We start from the raw sequence: 18,734 nt of genomic DNA, 5'->3' as shown, positions 1-18,734 counted from the left end.
TTATGTCAAGACTTTGTTCAAACTATGCAGGAAACATTTGAGATGAGCATGATGGGTGAGCTAACCTTTTTCCTAGGATTACAAATCAAGAAAATGAAGCACAGAATCTTCATAAATCAGGCCAAATAGTTAGGGACATGTTAAAGAAATTTAACCTTGAAATGGGAAAATCTAAGGCAACTCCTATAAGTATCACAACTAAGCTTGACGTTGATGAAAAAGGGGAAAACATTGACCAAAAACTCTACCGTGGCATGATAGGTAGCTCACTATATCTCACATCCAGCAGGCCTGACATAATGTTCAGTGTTTGTCTTTGTGCTAGATTTCAATCTTGTCCTAAAGAATCTCATCTTCTTGTGGTTAAACGAATCTTCAGATACTTAGCAGGCACTCCTGACCTAGGACTCTTCTTTCCTAAAAATGTTCCCTTCAACCTCACATGCTACTCTGACACTGACTACGGTGGTTGTAAAACCGATAGAAAAAGCACTAGTGGAACATGTCACTTCCTTGGACACTCCCTTGTTTCTTGATTTTGTAAGAAACAAACCTCCGTAGCTTTTTCCACCACCGAGGCTGAGTACATAGCAGCCGGAAGCTGCTGTGCTCAAGCATTATACATGAAACAACAACTTGAGGATTTTCGAATCTTAGTTAAAAGTACTCCAATTCATTGTGACAATACTAGTACCATCAACATTTCAAAAAATTCGTGTCTCCACTCTAGAACCAAGCACATTGAAATTAGGAACCACTTCATTCGAGACCATGTCCAAAAAGGAGACGTCGAGTTGGTTTATGTTCCCACCGAAAACCAACTTGCCGACATTCTCACTAAGCCTCTCAATGAAGAAAGATTTCACAAAATTCGGCACGCCCTAGGAATGTGCACTCCTTCAGACATACTATAGGATCCTACCCCCACTCTTCCTTTCCCTACTCTTCCACTTTAATGTTTATTTCTTTTCTCCAGGTTCTCGTCGACGAACACAGGGTCTTCGTCACTGAGAAACCCTCATACTTCGTCGACAAATACAGGGCGTTCGTCACCAAAAAATTTTATTTTTCATTAACGAACTCAGGGTTCTCGTCGACGAAATTTGTCAGGGTACTTATCTCTTCAAGTTAAAACAACAGAAACCCTAGCCCTCTTCTACACCTCTCCCTCTCTCGACTCTATGCTGTTCCTTCGCCCACCTTGCGCCGTCACCACCCACCACCTCCCTCCCCCATCTTCGCCGTCAGATCTTCCCTCCCCCACGCTACCAGCTACTCCTCCCTCAAGCCCCCAGATCTTCCCTCTCGGCCGTGCCTTTCTCCCCGTCCCTCCATGGCTCCTCGCCCCAAACGCAGGCAAATTCAAGCTGAAGCCAGCAAGGGATCCTCTTGCCCTGCCTCCGGTCTCCCTACCCCTGCTCCGACTAACCCCGACCCCCGCTTCGTGTCCTCTGAAGCTGCCCACGCTTACCAAATCGACATTGTCAAGCGACATGTCGTATATGGCAAAATATTACCCTCTGAGTTTTTACAGCTTCATTTCCCTGCTCTTCTCACCAAGATTCAAGCTCTTAGATGGGATGCTCTCTTCAATCTCGATGACCTAGTTTATGAAGATCTTGTTTGCGAATTCTACGCGAATTTTGTCCCTTCCTATGGCTGCATCACCGCCTACCCTACTGTCCGCGGCACCGTCATTCAGCTTTCCAACGCTACCTTCTCCGTGGTATTGGACTGCAATTCTTATCCTCTTCATGGCATCCCCAAGTCCTCCTAGCCGACCTGCTTTGACTAGTTCGACTCCCACACGGCATTCAAGCCCATTAATGATAACCCTCGTATCTCCGCACTCGCTCACCCAAAATCCAAGGACCTCACTATGGAATTCCGGGTCCTCCATCACATCATCACATATAACCTATGTCCTCAAACTGGAGGCCGAGATTGAGTTACCCTCGGTGACATTTTTTGCATGTATTGTCTCTGGGTTGGCCGGGGTATATATCTCCCCTTCATCATCGTTCAGAACATGGAAGAAGACCTCAAGAGGCAACGCGGCTGTTTCCCATACGATCGTCTCCTCACAACCTTCTTCGATCACTTCGACCTCATTCGCGCCAGCCTTCCTTATATTCGTCCTACGCCCAAAGATATTTACACTGAGGTGACTCTTCGTCGCATGCACTTCAAAAAGGACGACACCACTAACACGTGGGTCAAAGCCCACGAGCAGGGCCCTATTCCTGTCAATGAGGTTGAGGCTGCCCTGGAAGTTGAAGCCGAAGCCGGAGAAGGCGAGCATAAGGACCCCGTCTATGGTCACATACTAACACGCCTGGACGAGCTTCAGCATACTGTGACGCAGTCCGAGCGTCGACACCGCCATCGGTTTGACTCCATTGATGCATCTCTTGCTCAACTCGAAAGCGCTAACCGCGCTCATTTCGACACTCTCGACGCATCTTTTGCTGCCCTGTTTGATCAACTGGGTCACCCTCGTGAGTAGCTTGCTGTCTCGCTAACCCCCCAATTTTGATTATGGCAAAAGGGGAGAAGTAGTTTCAGATTCAGTTTTCAGATGTATGCGGATGTAATTAAAAAACTATTCTAGTTGATGCTATTAGATTTAATCACTCGTTGTAAGCACGACATATAATTAGTAATGGAACAATCATTGCATCCTTTTGAGTGTAAATGCTCTATCTGCGAATTTGATTGATTGATATACTGAACTGTCATGGTTTATGCAGGATTAAATGGAAACTATCGCATTTATAAACGACATGCTGCCAAAATTTAAATAAAATACTATTTCATAAAATGCAAACATTATGGGGGAGAATTTCATTTAAACTCTAAACCATTCTATTTAGTAAGGGGGAGCATTTATGTTTTTAGGAGACATTAATGGATTGTCATCATCAAAAAGGGGGAGAATGTTAGACCAAATAGTTAAAGGTCTTTCATTCCTACTATGTTTTGATGTTATCAACCCATTAGCTGCTCTCAAGGTCACTAACGTTTCTCTAAGATATGTTTCAGGTATATAGAATGGCATCTGAACCAACAAACAGTCAAAGCAATTCATGTCATGACCAAAAGCACAAGTCTCTCAAAGCATTCATGAACAATACAACAAAAAAGGGGCGTATCACACACACACAACAAAATACTAATAAAGTCATTTTAAAGTGTATAAAGAAACCCCCAAACGGACAAGAACCTTCTTAGAAACTTAAAAGGACAAAAATTTAAGAAGGAGGACCTCGTTGACGAACACAGGGCTTCGTCGACGAGTTTAGCACAAATTTCATCGACGAACACAGGGTTCTCGTCGACGAAAAGATACCAAGGGGCATCTGAATTCAGATCCATAACTCGTCGACGAACACAGGGCGTCGTCGAAGAAATAAATGAAGGACTCGTCGACGAACACAGGGTCTCATAGATGAAAATATACCGAGAGGTACCTGAATTCAGAACCAGCAACTCGTCGACGAACACAGGGCTTCGTCGACGAAATTGCTGAAGAGCTTGTCAACGAACACAGGGCTTCATCGACAAAACGTCGAGTAGCAGCTAACATTAAATGCTACGAACGGCTATTTTTGAATTTGTCTTACATTCATAAATGCCCAATGGCTCTCCAGCATTGCTCTCGCCCATTTAATGTATAAATAGGAGTAAATGGCATTTACTTCGTACCTAGAGAAATCATATTGAAAGAAGATCATTCATTGGTGTTGTCATCTCTAGGGTTTACTCACAAACTCACTTGCCCTCTTCTTGCTACTCTTAGTCTTGTATTCACTCTATTGACAGAGGATATTGAGTTAGGATTTTATTCATTTAACTACCTCAAGGGAGTATTCAAGCTTACATTTAATCTTCATCTACCTTTTTGTAAACAAAGGCTCTTTGTGAGCTATTTTTGGGTGTCTCTAAGTGAGCACCTTGTTGAAGCTCTTTGTGAGCTGGTGTATATTGGCTTCTCCGCCCGAAGGAGGATTTTAGTGGATTTTGGGAATCCTTGAATTGGTCTCAAGGCGTGGACGTAGGCGGGGTGCCGAACCACGTAAATATCAATGTGTTAAGCTTTTCTTCTCTCTTATCTCATTTATATTGTTATTGTGATTTTCTACATTTCCTTTTACACGGCAATTTTATACACTTACTCTTGGTAAGATTTCTGTGTTTGTAGAAAGTAAGCACATCACTGAAGAAAGTCTATTCACCCCCCCTCTAGACATACTACCAGGCCAATAGGTCCTATTCCCTATGTATATTAACCCTATTCATATAATGATTAATGTTTAAGACTATAGGTTATATTTTTATAAATTATAGGGAGTCCTAAGGTCAGTCTAGGTCTTCTTTAGGACACTGAAAAAATTTAGCGTCGGTCGACTAAAGGGTGATCCCTTAAGTCTTTCTAAGTCATGATTTTTTGTAAGGACCTAGAGTCGTTCTAAAGTGTTTGAGCTTGTAGTTCCTACATGCATGATATGTATTAAATATTACAGACATTTCCTACTTAAATATTACAGATCCGAATAAAATACAATAAAAATGATCTTCAGGGTCTTCAAGCTTTACTTCATGTGTCATTAGTGTATCTGCTAATATAAACCTGCACATGAACTTGATAGTCATTAAATACTTAAATATTTGTCATTATCAAAATCGGGATATGACCCATAGGGTCAACAATCTCCCCTTTTTTTATGATGACAAATACTTGCCTACTTCTCCCCCTTTTGACGACAGCAAAAATGGCCTAAATGCATAATAGCCAAAGACATTGGGTATGAATCATTTAAATACACAATAAGATTGGGAAAAATTTTAAAAATTTTGACAGCATGCCGTTTGAAATTAGAACATTTTTCCAAAAATATATGTATGAAAATGACCTGTTTTGGGCTTTAAGATCTAACAATTTATTCATAACTACTCAACTCAAACAATTCCAGTATGATCAAGACATAAAACGTAAATAGAATCATTATCATGCAATAGATATGAGAATTATGTATTGCAAAATGTAACCAAATCCACAGAGCATGAAATATAGCAATGAAGCACACAAACTGTATAACTGGTTATTAAAAGATTTAAATGACATGAAAAACAGAATTAGACCATAAATATGCACAAACTATTTCAATTGACACAAATCATAAGACTCGTGAAAGATTTGAATTAAAAGCACATGGCATATGATACCAAAAAGAAGGTTTGAGCATAAACACAATCTAACTAGTTCCCATGCATTTTTATGTGAAATTACCGAACCAGTTATGCAATTTTATAACTTATATGCATATAGTAATAATAATGAGGCAAGAGAAAAAGTTTGAGTTTTGAAAATAATTCTTACCATAAAGTATTGCAATAAATATATATCCCCCTTTATATTTACAAAATGTACTGGGGGGTTGCTTGCTGAATAAGAAACTTTAATTTAAAACAAGCAAGCACAAATTTTCTGGTTTGTCAATTAAGCACATACAAAAATATAACCAGAAAACCACAACCATGATGATCCTAAAGATTTAATAATCACATGCAAGATCATATGGCAAACACAAACAACTTGCAGCAAAGCAATGAATATCAACTTAAGATTTTCACAAAGATCATTTCATTTAAGCACATGGCACACTATATTTAAAATATATCTAAGCTTCAAAAGTTTGTGAGCATAATATGATAGGAATTTTTATTTTAGATGCTCCCCCTTTCAATTTGAATCATTGCTTAGATACTATAAATTACTTATACTTTGCAATGGATTGATTTCATTGAATATGTCAAAGTATAAGTGAGCACACAAACCATTCTTCAACAACTATACTGGATATTTATTAACAATATTTATCTTTAATCAGTATAGTCATCCCTATAGACAACAAGTGCATCGGAAATAGATATTAAGGCATTCTATGCAATTCATGACCTAAGAACATTTCATATCAAATCGTAAAGTGTTAAGCACAGGATAAAATGTTTAGGGTATTCTGAAGAGCCTTAATATTCAATAAACGAAAGTGATGCGTATGGATCATTTATGCGCTTCCCACAGGGATGGATTTGAGCCTTTCTAAACGGTTGATGATTATGCTAGAATGAAGTTTAATTATCTATTTGGTTTCACTCATCCTTTCAAAAATGTTTTAACCTTAATTTTATCATAATCATATTTAGCACAAGGTTTTATTTTGGGAAAATTCATGTCGAAATTTCGGCAGTATGTCATCTGTAAATCTGACATTTTCTCACAAAACTTGTACCTGATAGGTTCAATTCAGTAATTTATGATTAATTTCAAGGCACATGAGAACCTAGATATGCTACCAGCATGTAATACACAACATACTGCATCAGTCATGCAGTTGGCGTTCCATACAAGCATGCAAGTAAATAAGTTTCTACAACAGCCTTACAAATGACATTCCATGCAATCCAGTATTATCAAACAATATATTCAACAACAATTCACAATACTAGATAATCACAAATCACTATTCATCAAGATATAGTGTGAACAATAAACAACAGTGGATAGTTATGAGTTTAGCATAGTATTGTTATTCATTAAGGCATATGGACATAAATGTTACGAGATAAGGAGAGCATTTTAATTTACATAGATATGAAGGATAAAAGCTCCCCCTGAGTTATGCACTCAACTCATTTTATGCCTTTTTCAATTTTTCAACTTCTTAAGCCAAATACCCTAAGATTTTTCAGTAATTTAAACTTAGCGTTGAATGCTTTAGGCTTATCGGACCAAACAGTCACAATAAATATTTGTTAAGATGATAAGCCCATGTCTTCCTCTTTTCTTATGAATCTCAATACTTGTGAGAGGCACAAGTTCAAATGGTATTGAACTTTAAAGTTCGTGCATAGGTTTCTTGAAGCTTTGTATTTTTTTTATATATGTTGAAACCTATACCAATCATACTAGCCATAAACTTAATTCACGAAGGTGGAGCTCTAAATTATTTGACTTAAAGTTTGAGAGCTTGTGAAGATGATTTAAATACTCTTAGTAGTTAAATTTCTTTTAAGTTCAGAAGAGTATTTAGAATAAGTGGACATTTTCCAAAATATTTTCATGCTTAGTAATCATGTCCAAGTATGAGCAAAGAGCGTCTAGGAGAGTATGAATTTTTGAATATAGCTCTTTGGAGATTGGAATGTATCCTTCGACTATGATCATAATTTTGGAGCAAGGATACGAACCAATGGGAGGAAGGATCTTTACCTGATGTGGTCATGATATGGTAAAGATTTCCTATGGAAGAAGTGAACTAGCATTAAAGGATTTACAATCTAAACTTAAAAGGAACACTCCCCTGGTGGATGCCTCTAATTTTGATTACAAGGAGGATGACTTTTTATTAGCACTCGATAGATATGGAACTTTATTATCATTGGTGCTTATACCTAGAGTGATGACTAAACTTTGATCCAGGCATTGACTAATGAGATTAGGGTTAAAAATATATAGAATAGGATAAAATCCCTAAGGCTCATTTCTACTCAATGGACAACAGTTGCTTAACTTAAGATGTTTTATCTTTAAGCATGAGTTAAGCATTTAGAATTATTTACCAAGCAAGAAAGCCTTGTCCATTTGGAAGTGGATTTCATTCAAGTATGCTATAGCCAATATTTTCATATTTTATCTAATTATTGTGATATAAATGAATTAAGTTCATATTGGATATCTTGTTTGAATTTGTATATTCGCTTGAATTTCTAATGATCTTAGTATTCAATATAGTATGCATATACTAAGATTTGGAATTTGAAGCATGCACCACTTCCCGATCCTATAGTCATCACAATCCTTAAACCTAAAAACTAAGGAAAGTTAACTAGAAGATAATTTCAATTTGAATCCATTTTTCCTTAAATCCTACGAGATTTGCTTTGCTGATTATCCATTTCATTTCCTTTTCTAAGCCTCTGGCACTTCTAATTAAGCAATTAAACCATACGTGCCACATAGAGTTTTTCAAAATAAGCAGGTATTGAATATACATAAAAAATTGTGCTTATTTATTCTATTTTTCTTCAATGAGGCTAGACTATTGGTTTTATGCAAACAACCTGAATCCTTTTTGAAAAGAATTTTCTTTTTAAGTCCGAAGGGGTTGTTTAGGTTATCTTTCTCACTTAAGGATTTGAAAAATATTTTAGAATATTTTTTAATTTTTCTTTCTAAGCAAATGATTTTCAAAACCTTCTCAATTTTTCTCCTTTCTAGAGTGGTTTGATATTCTCTCAAATCATTTAAGTGCTTTGCCACCTTTTCATTTTCATTTTTCAAAAATGTTTTCTTATTTGATATCTCAACTAGAATTCTATGTATTTTAAATGAAGTCTTTTCTAGTCTTCCACATGAAGGCATCTCATCAAATGATTCATCACAAGATTTATCAAATTGAAAAACACATGAATCATTGCATCCATTCATACCATCATCATCACAAGAAACATTTGAAGATTCATCAAAAAATATATTATAGGAATCAATAGATGAATCATCATATGCAATATTAGCAAAATTATCATTATGTTTAATAGATGATTCAGTATGTGACACAACATAGCATTTAACACAAGAATCATCAATCGATTTATCATTAGATTCAGTACATGTTATATAGCAGCATTCGCAACAGGGGTCATCAAAAGAGATAGAGTGAGAATCATATACCTCACTGACTGTAAATGCTACATGCTCATGATTTACCTCCTCCTGATCATTTGAACTTGGAGCATCCGGAGAAGTGATCTCTTTCTCCCAGGTCTCTCCATATTTTCTTTCAAGTTCATCCCAGATATCCTTTGCACTTGCACTTACACATGCCAAAATCTCAAGAAAAATATTAGACTCTAAAGCACAGTATAATATATCCATGACATTAGAATTAATCATGTTAAAATCATTTTCATTTATTTGTGCACATCTTCCTTTAGCAATCACAAGCGAGACCCTCCAAACCATAGATTTAAAAAATATAGTCATTCTAATTTTCCAAGTGGTGTAATCGACACCACAAAATAATGGAGGACTAGTAGATGATTGTCCCTCTCCGAATGGGGATACACAAATATGAGTCATTTCGATCTTTTAGTAAAAACATTTAAGTCAATGCCACGAGGCTCTCATACCAATTGTTAGTTTTGGTGTATTCCCAAGAGGGGGCTGAATTGGGTATTTAAAATTTCTCTCCTAGGTTCAACTAATCTAACAACAGTATTACTCAACCTAGGGTATGTCTATACAGTTCCAATATGCACAGATAAATATAACGTGCGTAAATTAAATCATGCGCAGCATTCACAATATAACATACATGTGCGAAAATATAAATTGCGAAAACATAAACAGAACACACACGATATGTTATTGAGGTTCGATCAACTGTGCCTACGTCCCCGCCTCTAGCTCGCAAGCCCGAGGATTCCACTAATGGCTCACTTCATGGGTGGAACGGCATCGGTTACAATCAAGTCAATTAAAGGGGCTGACCTCAACAACCACGCCTTACCAGGATGGCACACCTAACTTTCCTAACCGAGTCTAAGCCAGTCCGGGACTATTCAACAGGACTAATCTCCCTCTTCAGGCCCGTGTCTGGTATACAACAAATGTGTAATACAATTTTCGCGTACACGGAAATATGCTTCTCACACTAAGCAAACATGTACTAGAATATGTGCAAGTAATAATCAATCCACGCCAAACATGCAAGAACTGTAAGCTCAATGGTGTATATGTGCAATCCACACTCAATATAATGATTATGCTCAGTCAAGCACAAGAGTGTTCATGCAAGCTAATCTTTAAAAGCACAGTATATGAAATATCAATATCAAATTAGTGTTTCAAAGATGCTAACAATATTATTCAAACGAACTCAAAAAATATTTTCTCAAATTGTATCAAGCACGGGAGTTTGTTTGAAAACAAGCTTTGTAAAATATTTTGCACACAAAAATAATTACTTAAGAAATCTTGCAATGACAATACAAAGATCCTCAAGCTAAAGGGTTTTCCAGCACAATATTTTATCAAGTTAAATCCATGGGAAGAATGTTAGCCAAACTCTCAACAAAAATCAAATAATACAAGTATCAATGAGAGTATAGGGTTATTTAGGATAAAGCACTAATAATATAAACACTCTCTCTAAGTTTGGATGATCAAAGAAAACAAAGTAGAGGAGTATTTGGGATAGTATTTGGCAAAATAAGCTTTTTAAATTTGAGAGGATATTTCGTTAATAATCTTACTAATCTCATGCTAATTTTTGCAAATGAGCCCCTATATATAGAAATTGGACAAATTATGAACGTTTAGGACATGTAGGGTATTATTAGGATTGTTTTAAACCATTTTAACCCAATTAACCCCGTCTAAAAATTTTGACTGTGGTAAAAATAATATGGCAACCCGAGAGCACAGGTCGACCGAACGTAAGGTTCGATTGACCAAGTGTCCAAGTTCGATCAACCGGGTAAAATTTGAACTGGAAGTTCGGTCAACCAGACAACAGGGTTCCAAAGCGATTTTTCCATTTTCACTCAGTTCAATTGACCGTATGGATTTGAACTAAGTGGTTTGGTCGATCGGGTGATTGGCCAAACACACGTGGGAACTCAGTCGACCATGGAATGGTCAAACTGTTGACCCGGTGACCGGTTCGGTCAACCGACATATTTACACTATGAAAGTACGGTCGACTGAATATGCATTTTTAATGCATTTCGATCCTATTCCCTATTTATATTAATCATATTGATATAATGATTAATGTTTAAGACTATAGGGCATATTTTTATAAATTATAGGGAGTCCTAACGTCAGTCTAGGTCTTCTCACTTTTCAAAATATGACACTCCACCACCTAAGTTTTCAAAAACTACCATAAAACCCCCTAAAATTTAATTTTATTGGCAAAATGAAACTTATATTAATTGATCATTAGTTAACCATTAAATTCAGTGAAAAAGGTTAAATTTTATCCTTAGTAAAATGTCTATTGCTTCAGTAGTTTTCAAGACATTGTGCTGACCAATTTTTCAATTTTATTTATTAAACAAGTGTCATTTTAAAAATATTACTTCATTATGGCCAAAAATAATTTTTTTTTTCACATTACTTAACAATCAACTAATAGAAAATTCATTTTACCAATAAAATTAAATTTCAAGAAATTCTTTGATAATTTTTGAAAATATAGTAGATGGATTGTCATTTTTAGAGAACTCGGAGAATGTTGTTAGATTTTATCCCACTTTTTATAATAAATATTTATTTTTTAAGACTTTCTAGAAAAAGAGATGAATAATATTGTCTGTACATAATAAATACTTATTTAAAAAAATATATTTTTTTTTAAAAGTACTTTTTATTTTAAGAAAATAAATATTTTACATGTAAAATGGAATTATTTATTATGAATACTTTTTTTTTATATTTCCTTAAACCACCGCCCGCCGCCGCCACCCCCCGCCACCCCCCCCCCCCCCCCCCCCCCCCCCCCCCCCCCCCCCCCCAAATACATTTTTATAAGTGATTCCAAATTATCATCAAACAAAGTCGGACCCACGCTGCTTTAACTAGTACGTCACGGGCTCAGTTTTAGTTCGACGTTAAATTCAATGTACATACTGAAAGAAAAATATCCATACGCTTTTAAAAGGATTTCCTACCAAATAAATGAAACCTTAAACGTGGGACTGAAAGGGAATACAATTTCTGACTAGGTTTACATACTGCGGAGCTTAGACCTACAAACATAATTAAATTACATATTTTCGTTAAGAGATAAAAGTTTTAAACTTTAACTAGTCAGTATGACAAAATATTTCGTCAGTGCCAAACCACACACCAGTTCAGTTGGGTTGTGCCGGCATTTTATCCCATAATAATAAAATGAAAAGGGAGGAAACAAAAAATGAATGAACGAATGAAATTAGATAATCGTCATTTGACAAAGAAAAAACAATCCCATTTATACACTATTAAAGCCACCTCATTGCATACTATTAAATTAAAGCATCATTATTTTTAAATATAAATAGTTATTTAGTAAATATATATATATATATATATATCACTACGGTCCCCCGATCAGTCCTTTCAATATACAAAGCATAACTCAACATCAGCATTATATTAGTTGAGATTCAAGAATTTCCCTTCTATAAGCATATGCCGCAAATGACAAAAAAGACTTATTCTCTTTACAACGCCTAGGTATTATGATGGGAATTCACACGAGCTGTGTATGATACGGTACTTGCTCTCCATCTTCAATTGTAATGAAATTGCCCAATCTTTTGGATGCAACTCTCACTGTCCATGCGAACGAACACCAACTGCCCCCAAGGTAGTCACTAGAAGAATAACTAAATAAAGGTCCTACTTTTTAACCTCTTTTTGTTTTTTCCAGAAATTTTCATCTTTATATTTCTATAAAATTGCCAGCAGCGTGAAGGAGCTCTTCACCGCCCCTCCCCCAAGCTCAGAAACCATTATCTTCATCTTATTACTAACCACGAATTTGGAACTTCTACCAATGCACAGATTGCACTCTCCTAAGGACACGTCGTGGCTTTCGCTGCTCCACAACCGGTATCAGGTTCTCCATTAGCTGCATTTACCAAAACATTATTAGATCTGCATTCAATAGTCCAACAGCAAATTAAGTCTGCAAAATGACTCTAACCATGCTGTCATCATTGCCTGATCAAATGCAAATGCATGGATTCAAGACTTAAAAGAGTGACCACCACACACAAAGAATGAAATCTTATCCACATCCCACTCCAAGAACCCTTATTGCAGGATGGGCTTAATGGCTGACACTGCCTAACCTCTCATGTATGAAGAAGCTATTATGCTTCTCCCATTCATCAGTCAGAAAACTGTACTCATAGTTTGAACATATGCGGCTTAGGGTAGAATGCAGAGTTGATTTGAGATTTTATCAGGACAGGAACGTCCTATGACACAAAAAATGATGTTGACCACCTTGACATTTAAATGCATGAACACTCCCCCTCTGTTAGTTGGCAGTGATTATAGTAGACGTCTTGTCTTACATCTAAATTGTGGAAAGTTTCAGAAAAATAAATATATAGAGAAAATACTCGATACATCTTTACACAATATGTCCTGCACACCTGCAATTTTTGGCAGGCTAGCTTTGCACTAGCAAACATCACCATTCTCATTGAGACTCATCCAATAACGACATCTGAGTTTTTCTTCTTTTTTTTTTTTTTTTTTTCCTTGAGATTTCAGACTTCTCCAACATTTTGGGGAATAAATTCATTATTAAGACATACATCAACACCAGGCATTCAAGGTCAACTAAAATGAGGGTGCAAGTGTCTGTCCATTTAATATCAAGGATGGAAATTTCATTTTATATATGCTAGTTTGCATTTGGGAGCATAGATTTAAGGCCTTGGACTTGAATTTGTGTGAATTTAGACGAAAATACAATTTTTGTTATGCATTATTTTAGATCCACAAAAACTTTACAAATCCAAAGTCTGAACTTCAAGCTCCCAAACACAATATTAATGTATTTATGCTTTTTCTTAACTCAAAACTTCAATTCATATCACATTGCAAATTTTATGCATTATGCCCAATGCTTAGTTCACATGATCACATAAAACTCCAGTAGTTCTCCATTTCAACCGTCTTGCTTCACTTCCTCCTGTTAAGGCATCCTCAACAATCTCTACGCCCTAATAGATAATAGACCCTAATAAAAGTAACATTTTTTAGGTACACTTTCACCAGGACCAGATACTCGACATATACAGAGCTACAGCCCTTTAAAATTCTAGTTGAGAAATATCCTATTCTAGTTTAACAATGATTAATGTATCAGAAGCAAAACACAAGCAGAATAAATTCATCTTAAATAAAGTCTGATGAACTCATCCTTAGGAATGGCAAAAGACATAAGAGAAAAGGTATCATGAGAAACACACTTGTAACATCAAAATTGTTCTCAACTAGGTAACACCACTTCATGTCTCAACAGTTTAAAAATCCACCATACTATTTTCTCACAGTAAACACTATATCAGCATGACTAGCAAAAAAATATCACACCTCGCAGCCCCACAAGTCAAAAAAATCTAGGAAGCACTGATACTGACACGAGACACGGATACACACAACAGTTTGTCATTGAGCATGTTTTTCCTTTTAGATGACAAATATTTTGGTAATTTTGATTTAGAAGGAAACATAAGTACCATTCATGTAAAATTATCAATTACACATTTTACAAACTAGACTTATACAATCATCAACTGCATTTGTATTATAGAGTATTGTTCCAACAATGAAAAAACAACTCAAAGGGCACGGCTGATGGTGGCAATGGGATGGCTCGTCTTGAATTTATACATAATAATAATAATAATAATAATAATAATAAAACAAATAAGCAAACAAACAAACTTGACAGAGTGGCAAACTGGCAATGGATTTAGAGGGTCGGGTGGAATTCTTGGGGCTGAGAGGTTGAACATGCTCTACAAGGCTAGCAATGGCATTTGGGCTCTAAAGTCTAACCACTCCACTGTCAAAGAAACACTTCTAACTCTCTGCCGCAGGACTTCTCTTTTTCTTTTTTTTGTGGTTTTGTTTACAGAATCCAAGGGGGCAATTAAACACAGCGTTTCAGTGCAAGAAGCATCCCAAAGGTGTCCTACCCATGCCAGGAAATGTCTCATCCGTGTCCAAAAATTTTAAAAAAAATAATTAATTAATTAATTAATTTCTGACACATGTTGGATATCGAGGAGAGTCACAGGTGTCAGCATCCGACACATGTTGAACACTGACACTTCAGTCTTCCAGAAGCGTTGGTGTTTCCTAGCAAAAGAATTAAAAACACCTGCAAGCATCAGGATTTTCAATTATAATGAAGAAACCTTCGGTTACTTATTTTAGGAAAGTATATTATCCTCTACTTTTGGAGAGTAGATATTAGGACTACACATATAGATGGGTGTAATCACGTTGAAATTGGTTTTTGGAATTGAATTAATTGGATTCAGTTTTGGGGCTTCCAACCATGAGCTATAGCATATCATTCAGTGTCAATTGTTTTCTGAACCCACATGATGCAGGTATCTGAACGGTTATTGAATCATTGTGTCCTCCTGGGCGGATGTCGATCTAGTGTTGAATCAAGTTATTTTGCAATTATGTCATTATGTTTGTGACTTCATGCTTGTCATTTTTTTTATTGGGAAGACCATCGTAGTTCCACTATCATATGATTTTTGGTGGCCATGAAAATACTATAAGCATCAAGGTTGGGGCCTTCTTTCGTGAACTGCATTCTCAACCTTCATCAAAGATGTTGGGATCACTTGAAGAGTGTCACGTTGCCTCAAGTCCATTTCCATTCACCAAGTCCACCTTCAATTAACCAACATTCAATGTCGAATGTGTTAGAGCTATGACAGAATAAAGAGGAGAAATAACCAATGTACAAGGATGAACTTTCAAGAGTTGGAAGAGACTAATGGAAGGAATTTTTCATCATGAAGAGGTAGTACCCCAAAGGACAATGTATAGTCACACTGAAATTAGTTTTTGGCATTAAATTAGTTGGATTTGAGTTTTAAGAATCATATTAGAGTTTTTGTCAATTGTTCAGCATCAGAAAAACAGGAAGCGCCTCCAATTGCCATTTCAACATTCCATTCCAATTTAGGACCCATGCTTCAAATTATTAATCTCCTATATCCAGAAATGCTTGTTTTGGAGGATTTCTCATCCAGAAATGTTAATAACAAGGTTCCTCGTGTGAAGTGAAATAGCTCCAATCATCTCTACGGCATTTAGTCAAAAATGAGACTTGCCTCTCCTCACAATCACCAACTGTAACTTGACAGAGCTTCTAACCTCGACAATTGGGAAAACACAAGTACATGTTGTCTTGCTCTATACCAAAAACATCACGATGTAAGACAGCCAAAATAAAAGAAACAAATTTTAGTTTTTCCTAGTAATTAAATTTTTTCTTATAATTCTTAAATTTTCTAATCATGCAATTTTAATTAGTCTACTTTTATTTCTTATGTGTACGTGCATGCAAAAATTTAGGAGAGAGCATGAGTTTCACAAAAAGCAAAGAGTATTCAAAATTGTAAAATGCAATATTAGTAAGGGCAAGGGCTCAAAGATGATTTTAAGGAACAGAACCCGCTGCTTCTGTTGGGCTGTGTTGGGGGAAAGGTGGGCTATGGCATTGGGCCAAATTGAACAGGCATATGCTTTCAATTTCTACCCAGAAAATAATGTTTCAATCTCACATGGCTTCTGCTGCTCCTGGAGGAAAGAGAGCCAAGGATTACAGCGCTATGTTCTGTCTTGTCTTCCCCACAACAACAGGAACTACTGCAACATATTTCAAGTCATTGCTTTCTAGATGAAAAAAGAAAAAAAGAAAGCTTACTGCAAGTTGATGTTGACACATTGCCCTCCTGCAGTAAGAAAATGTTTGACAAACGGACATCAATTTGACGGTTTTCTTGCAAGGCCATAGTTACATGAAGTGAAAGCAGAAAGGAGGATTTGGGTGCAGCTGTGGTAATGTGAGGAGGTGCTTGGAAGTAGGAAGATGTGGAAGACTCAAAAAAGGTTAGAAAGATCTAGCAAGTGCCATGGATTTTGTAAATTACATATAATATTGACAATATGTATACACTAAAAAAAAAATACACAAGAACTTAAAATACTGATGAGAAATGCATTTGTATCATGATGGAAACAAGATACTGACATGAAAACAGCATCACTTAGTATATGAGATAACTAAGTGCAGGACAAGTGGACAACATCATCAAATTAAATAATGCCATCTACAGTTTATTTCTGGGATAATTTCTTGGTTTAAGTATTTCATCAGGAGAAGTTATTTTACAACCTCATATTGTTGAAAAATTAAATCAATTTCCAAATAAAATGGAAAACAGAAAACAATTACAAAGGTTTTTAGGTAATATGAATTATATAAGTGATCAAGGATTTTTGAGAAATCTATCAGCTTTGAGAAAACCATTACAGCAGAAATTATCAGAAAAGGTCTCTTGGACCTGGACTGATAAAGACAGCAATAATATTCAGCAGTTAAAAGCATCTTGTGTTAATCTTCCGAGATTATACAATGCTTGCGATCAGGATTTATTAATCGTTTCCACCGATGCCAGCAATGGTTATTGGGGAGCGGTAATGACAGCATTACCATATCAATTACTTCAGGAATATGCTATCAGCAATAAGAATGAGCTTTTGAAAGAATCTCATTTGAAAATTCAGCAGTTATTCAGTACACAGTCCTTTCAACGGCTTGAAAAATTAACCAAGTACACCAGCGGTACATTTTCAGATACCGAAACCAGATATCCTATCCATGAACTTGAAACCCTTGCAGCACTCAGAACTTTTAAAAAATGGAAAATTGATCTATTACCCAAACCATTTATTCTTCGAACCGATTCAAAATACCTTACAGGATTTCTTAAATATGATATTAAAGCCAACCACAACCAAGGAAGACTAATTCGATGGCAGCTCGAGTTAAGTCAGTATGATTTTCAGGTACTATTGATCAAATCTCAAGACAATTTTGGAGCAAACACCCTTACACGAGAATGGAAGGAGCCATAAGAACCATTGAAAACCAGGTTCAGCAGAAAAGAATCAAATTCAGCAAAAAATGGCGAAAATTAAGCAGCTTGAACAAGAATTGAAACAGTTAGAAGATACTTTGGCTATCATGAAAGGAAGCACTGAGGCGAAAGGAAACAGCACTGAAGCAGCATCAACTTTTCAAAAAGAAACGGAAAAGATAGAGCAAATAGCACGCAACAGCGACAACAGCAAGAAAAGTTATTATGTCATCTTCATCGGACCCATGCGAGGAATCTATGATGAGTGGCATAAAGCAGCACCACACATCCAAGGCAAGAACGTCATCCACAAAAAATTCAGCAATATCCAAGAAGCTAGGACGCTTTAGAAAAAGAAAAAGCACCTTACAGTACTGTCATCCAGCAACCAACACCAAAAGCAAGAAGGTTCGCCTCTGGCGAAAGCTCAGGAACAAAAACAGTACTTGGCAAAATTCCAACCATTGCCAACATTGACAGCATCACAGCCAGACAAGAATTATTAAAAATCACTCAGAAAAAATTTTCGGATTATCTCCATATCTTATCTTTCTATGAAGATAGGCATAGAAGCCTCAACTTCTATCCTAAATTCAGAGATACGATTGGAGTAAAAGCAATAACAATGCCTGAAGCATCAGAGTTAACCACCAATGAATTATTCAAGCTTGGATTAACAGATTGCATTTATCTTAATACTATTCAACCATTAAAATACTTCCCAGAAAAAATGCAGTCAGTTATCAGCAACTATCTCAATAGATTCAGCAAAGGACGACAGATCTACCTCAAGACTTATGAAACTTATCCCATCTTTGACCTTTCAGGGGGGGAAAATGTTCCCAGTTATTCAGTTATTCAATTAGGAATCAGCAATGAAAATTATCCAGTTCTCGAACCACCAGGAAAAGAAAAAGCCAGCAAAGGAGACGAACTGACAGAAAGAAATGCTACCCTATACTCAGGAATAATTCATCATCTTCAAGGAG

General features: G+C 36.3%; 1 protein-coding gene across 3 annotated transcripts in view; it reads right to left on the bottom strand.

Moving 5' to 3' along the window:
• Positions 1 to 12,040: 12,040 nt before the first annotated feature.
• Positions 12,041 to 18,734, bottom strand: part of LOC131164643 (ABSCISIC ACID-INSENSITIVE 5-like protein 4) — a 38,992-nt gene continuing 32,298 nt past the window's right edge. Inside the window, exons 4-5 of one of the 3 annotated variants that reach the window (XM_058121978.1) lie at positions 16,530 to 16,557; positions 12,041 to 12,683 (exon numbers count right to left, since the gene is read on the bottom strand). In XM_058121978.1, coding sequence (XP_057977961.1) covers positions 12,628 to 12,683; positions 16,530 to 16,557 — 84 coding nt within the window. In that variant the 3' untranslated portion in view covers positions 12,041 to 12,627. Of the gene's footprint in view, positions 12,684 to 15,944; positions 16,016 to 16,529; positions 16,558 to 18,734 lie in introns of those variants that run through there. The other 2 variants (XM_058121981.1, XM_058121980.1) reach the window with 2 other exon arrangements.

Source organism: Malania oleifera, chromosome 9 (genome assembly GCF_029873635.1).
Source record: "Malania oleifera isolate guangnan ecotype guangnan chromosome 9, ASM2987363v1, whole genome shotgun sequence".
NCBI lineage: Eukaryota > Viridiplantae > Streptophyta > Magnoliopsida > Santalales > Ximeniaceae > Malania > Malania oleifera.
The sequence above is the reverse complement of the archived record's forward strand: the minus strand, read 5'-3'. Positions and strand labels throughout refer to the sequence as shown.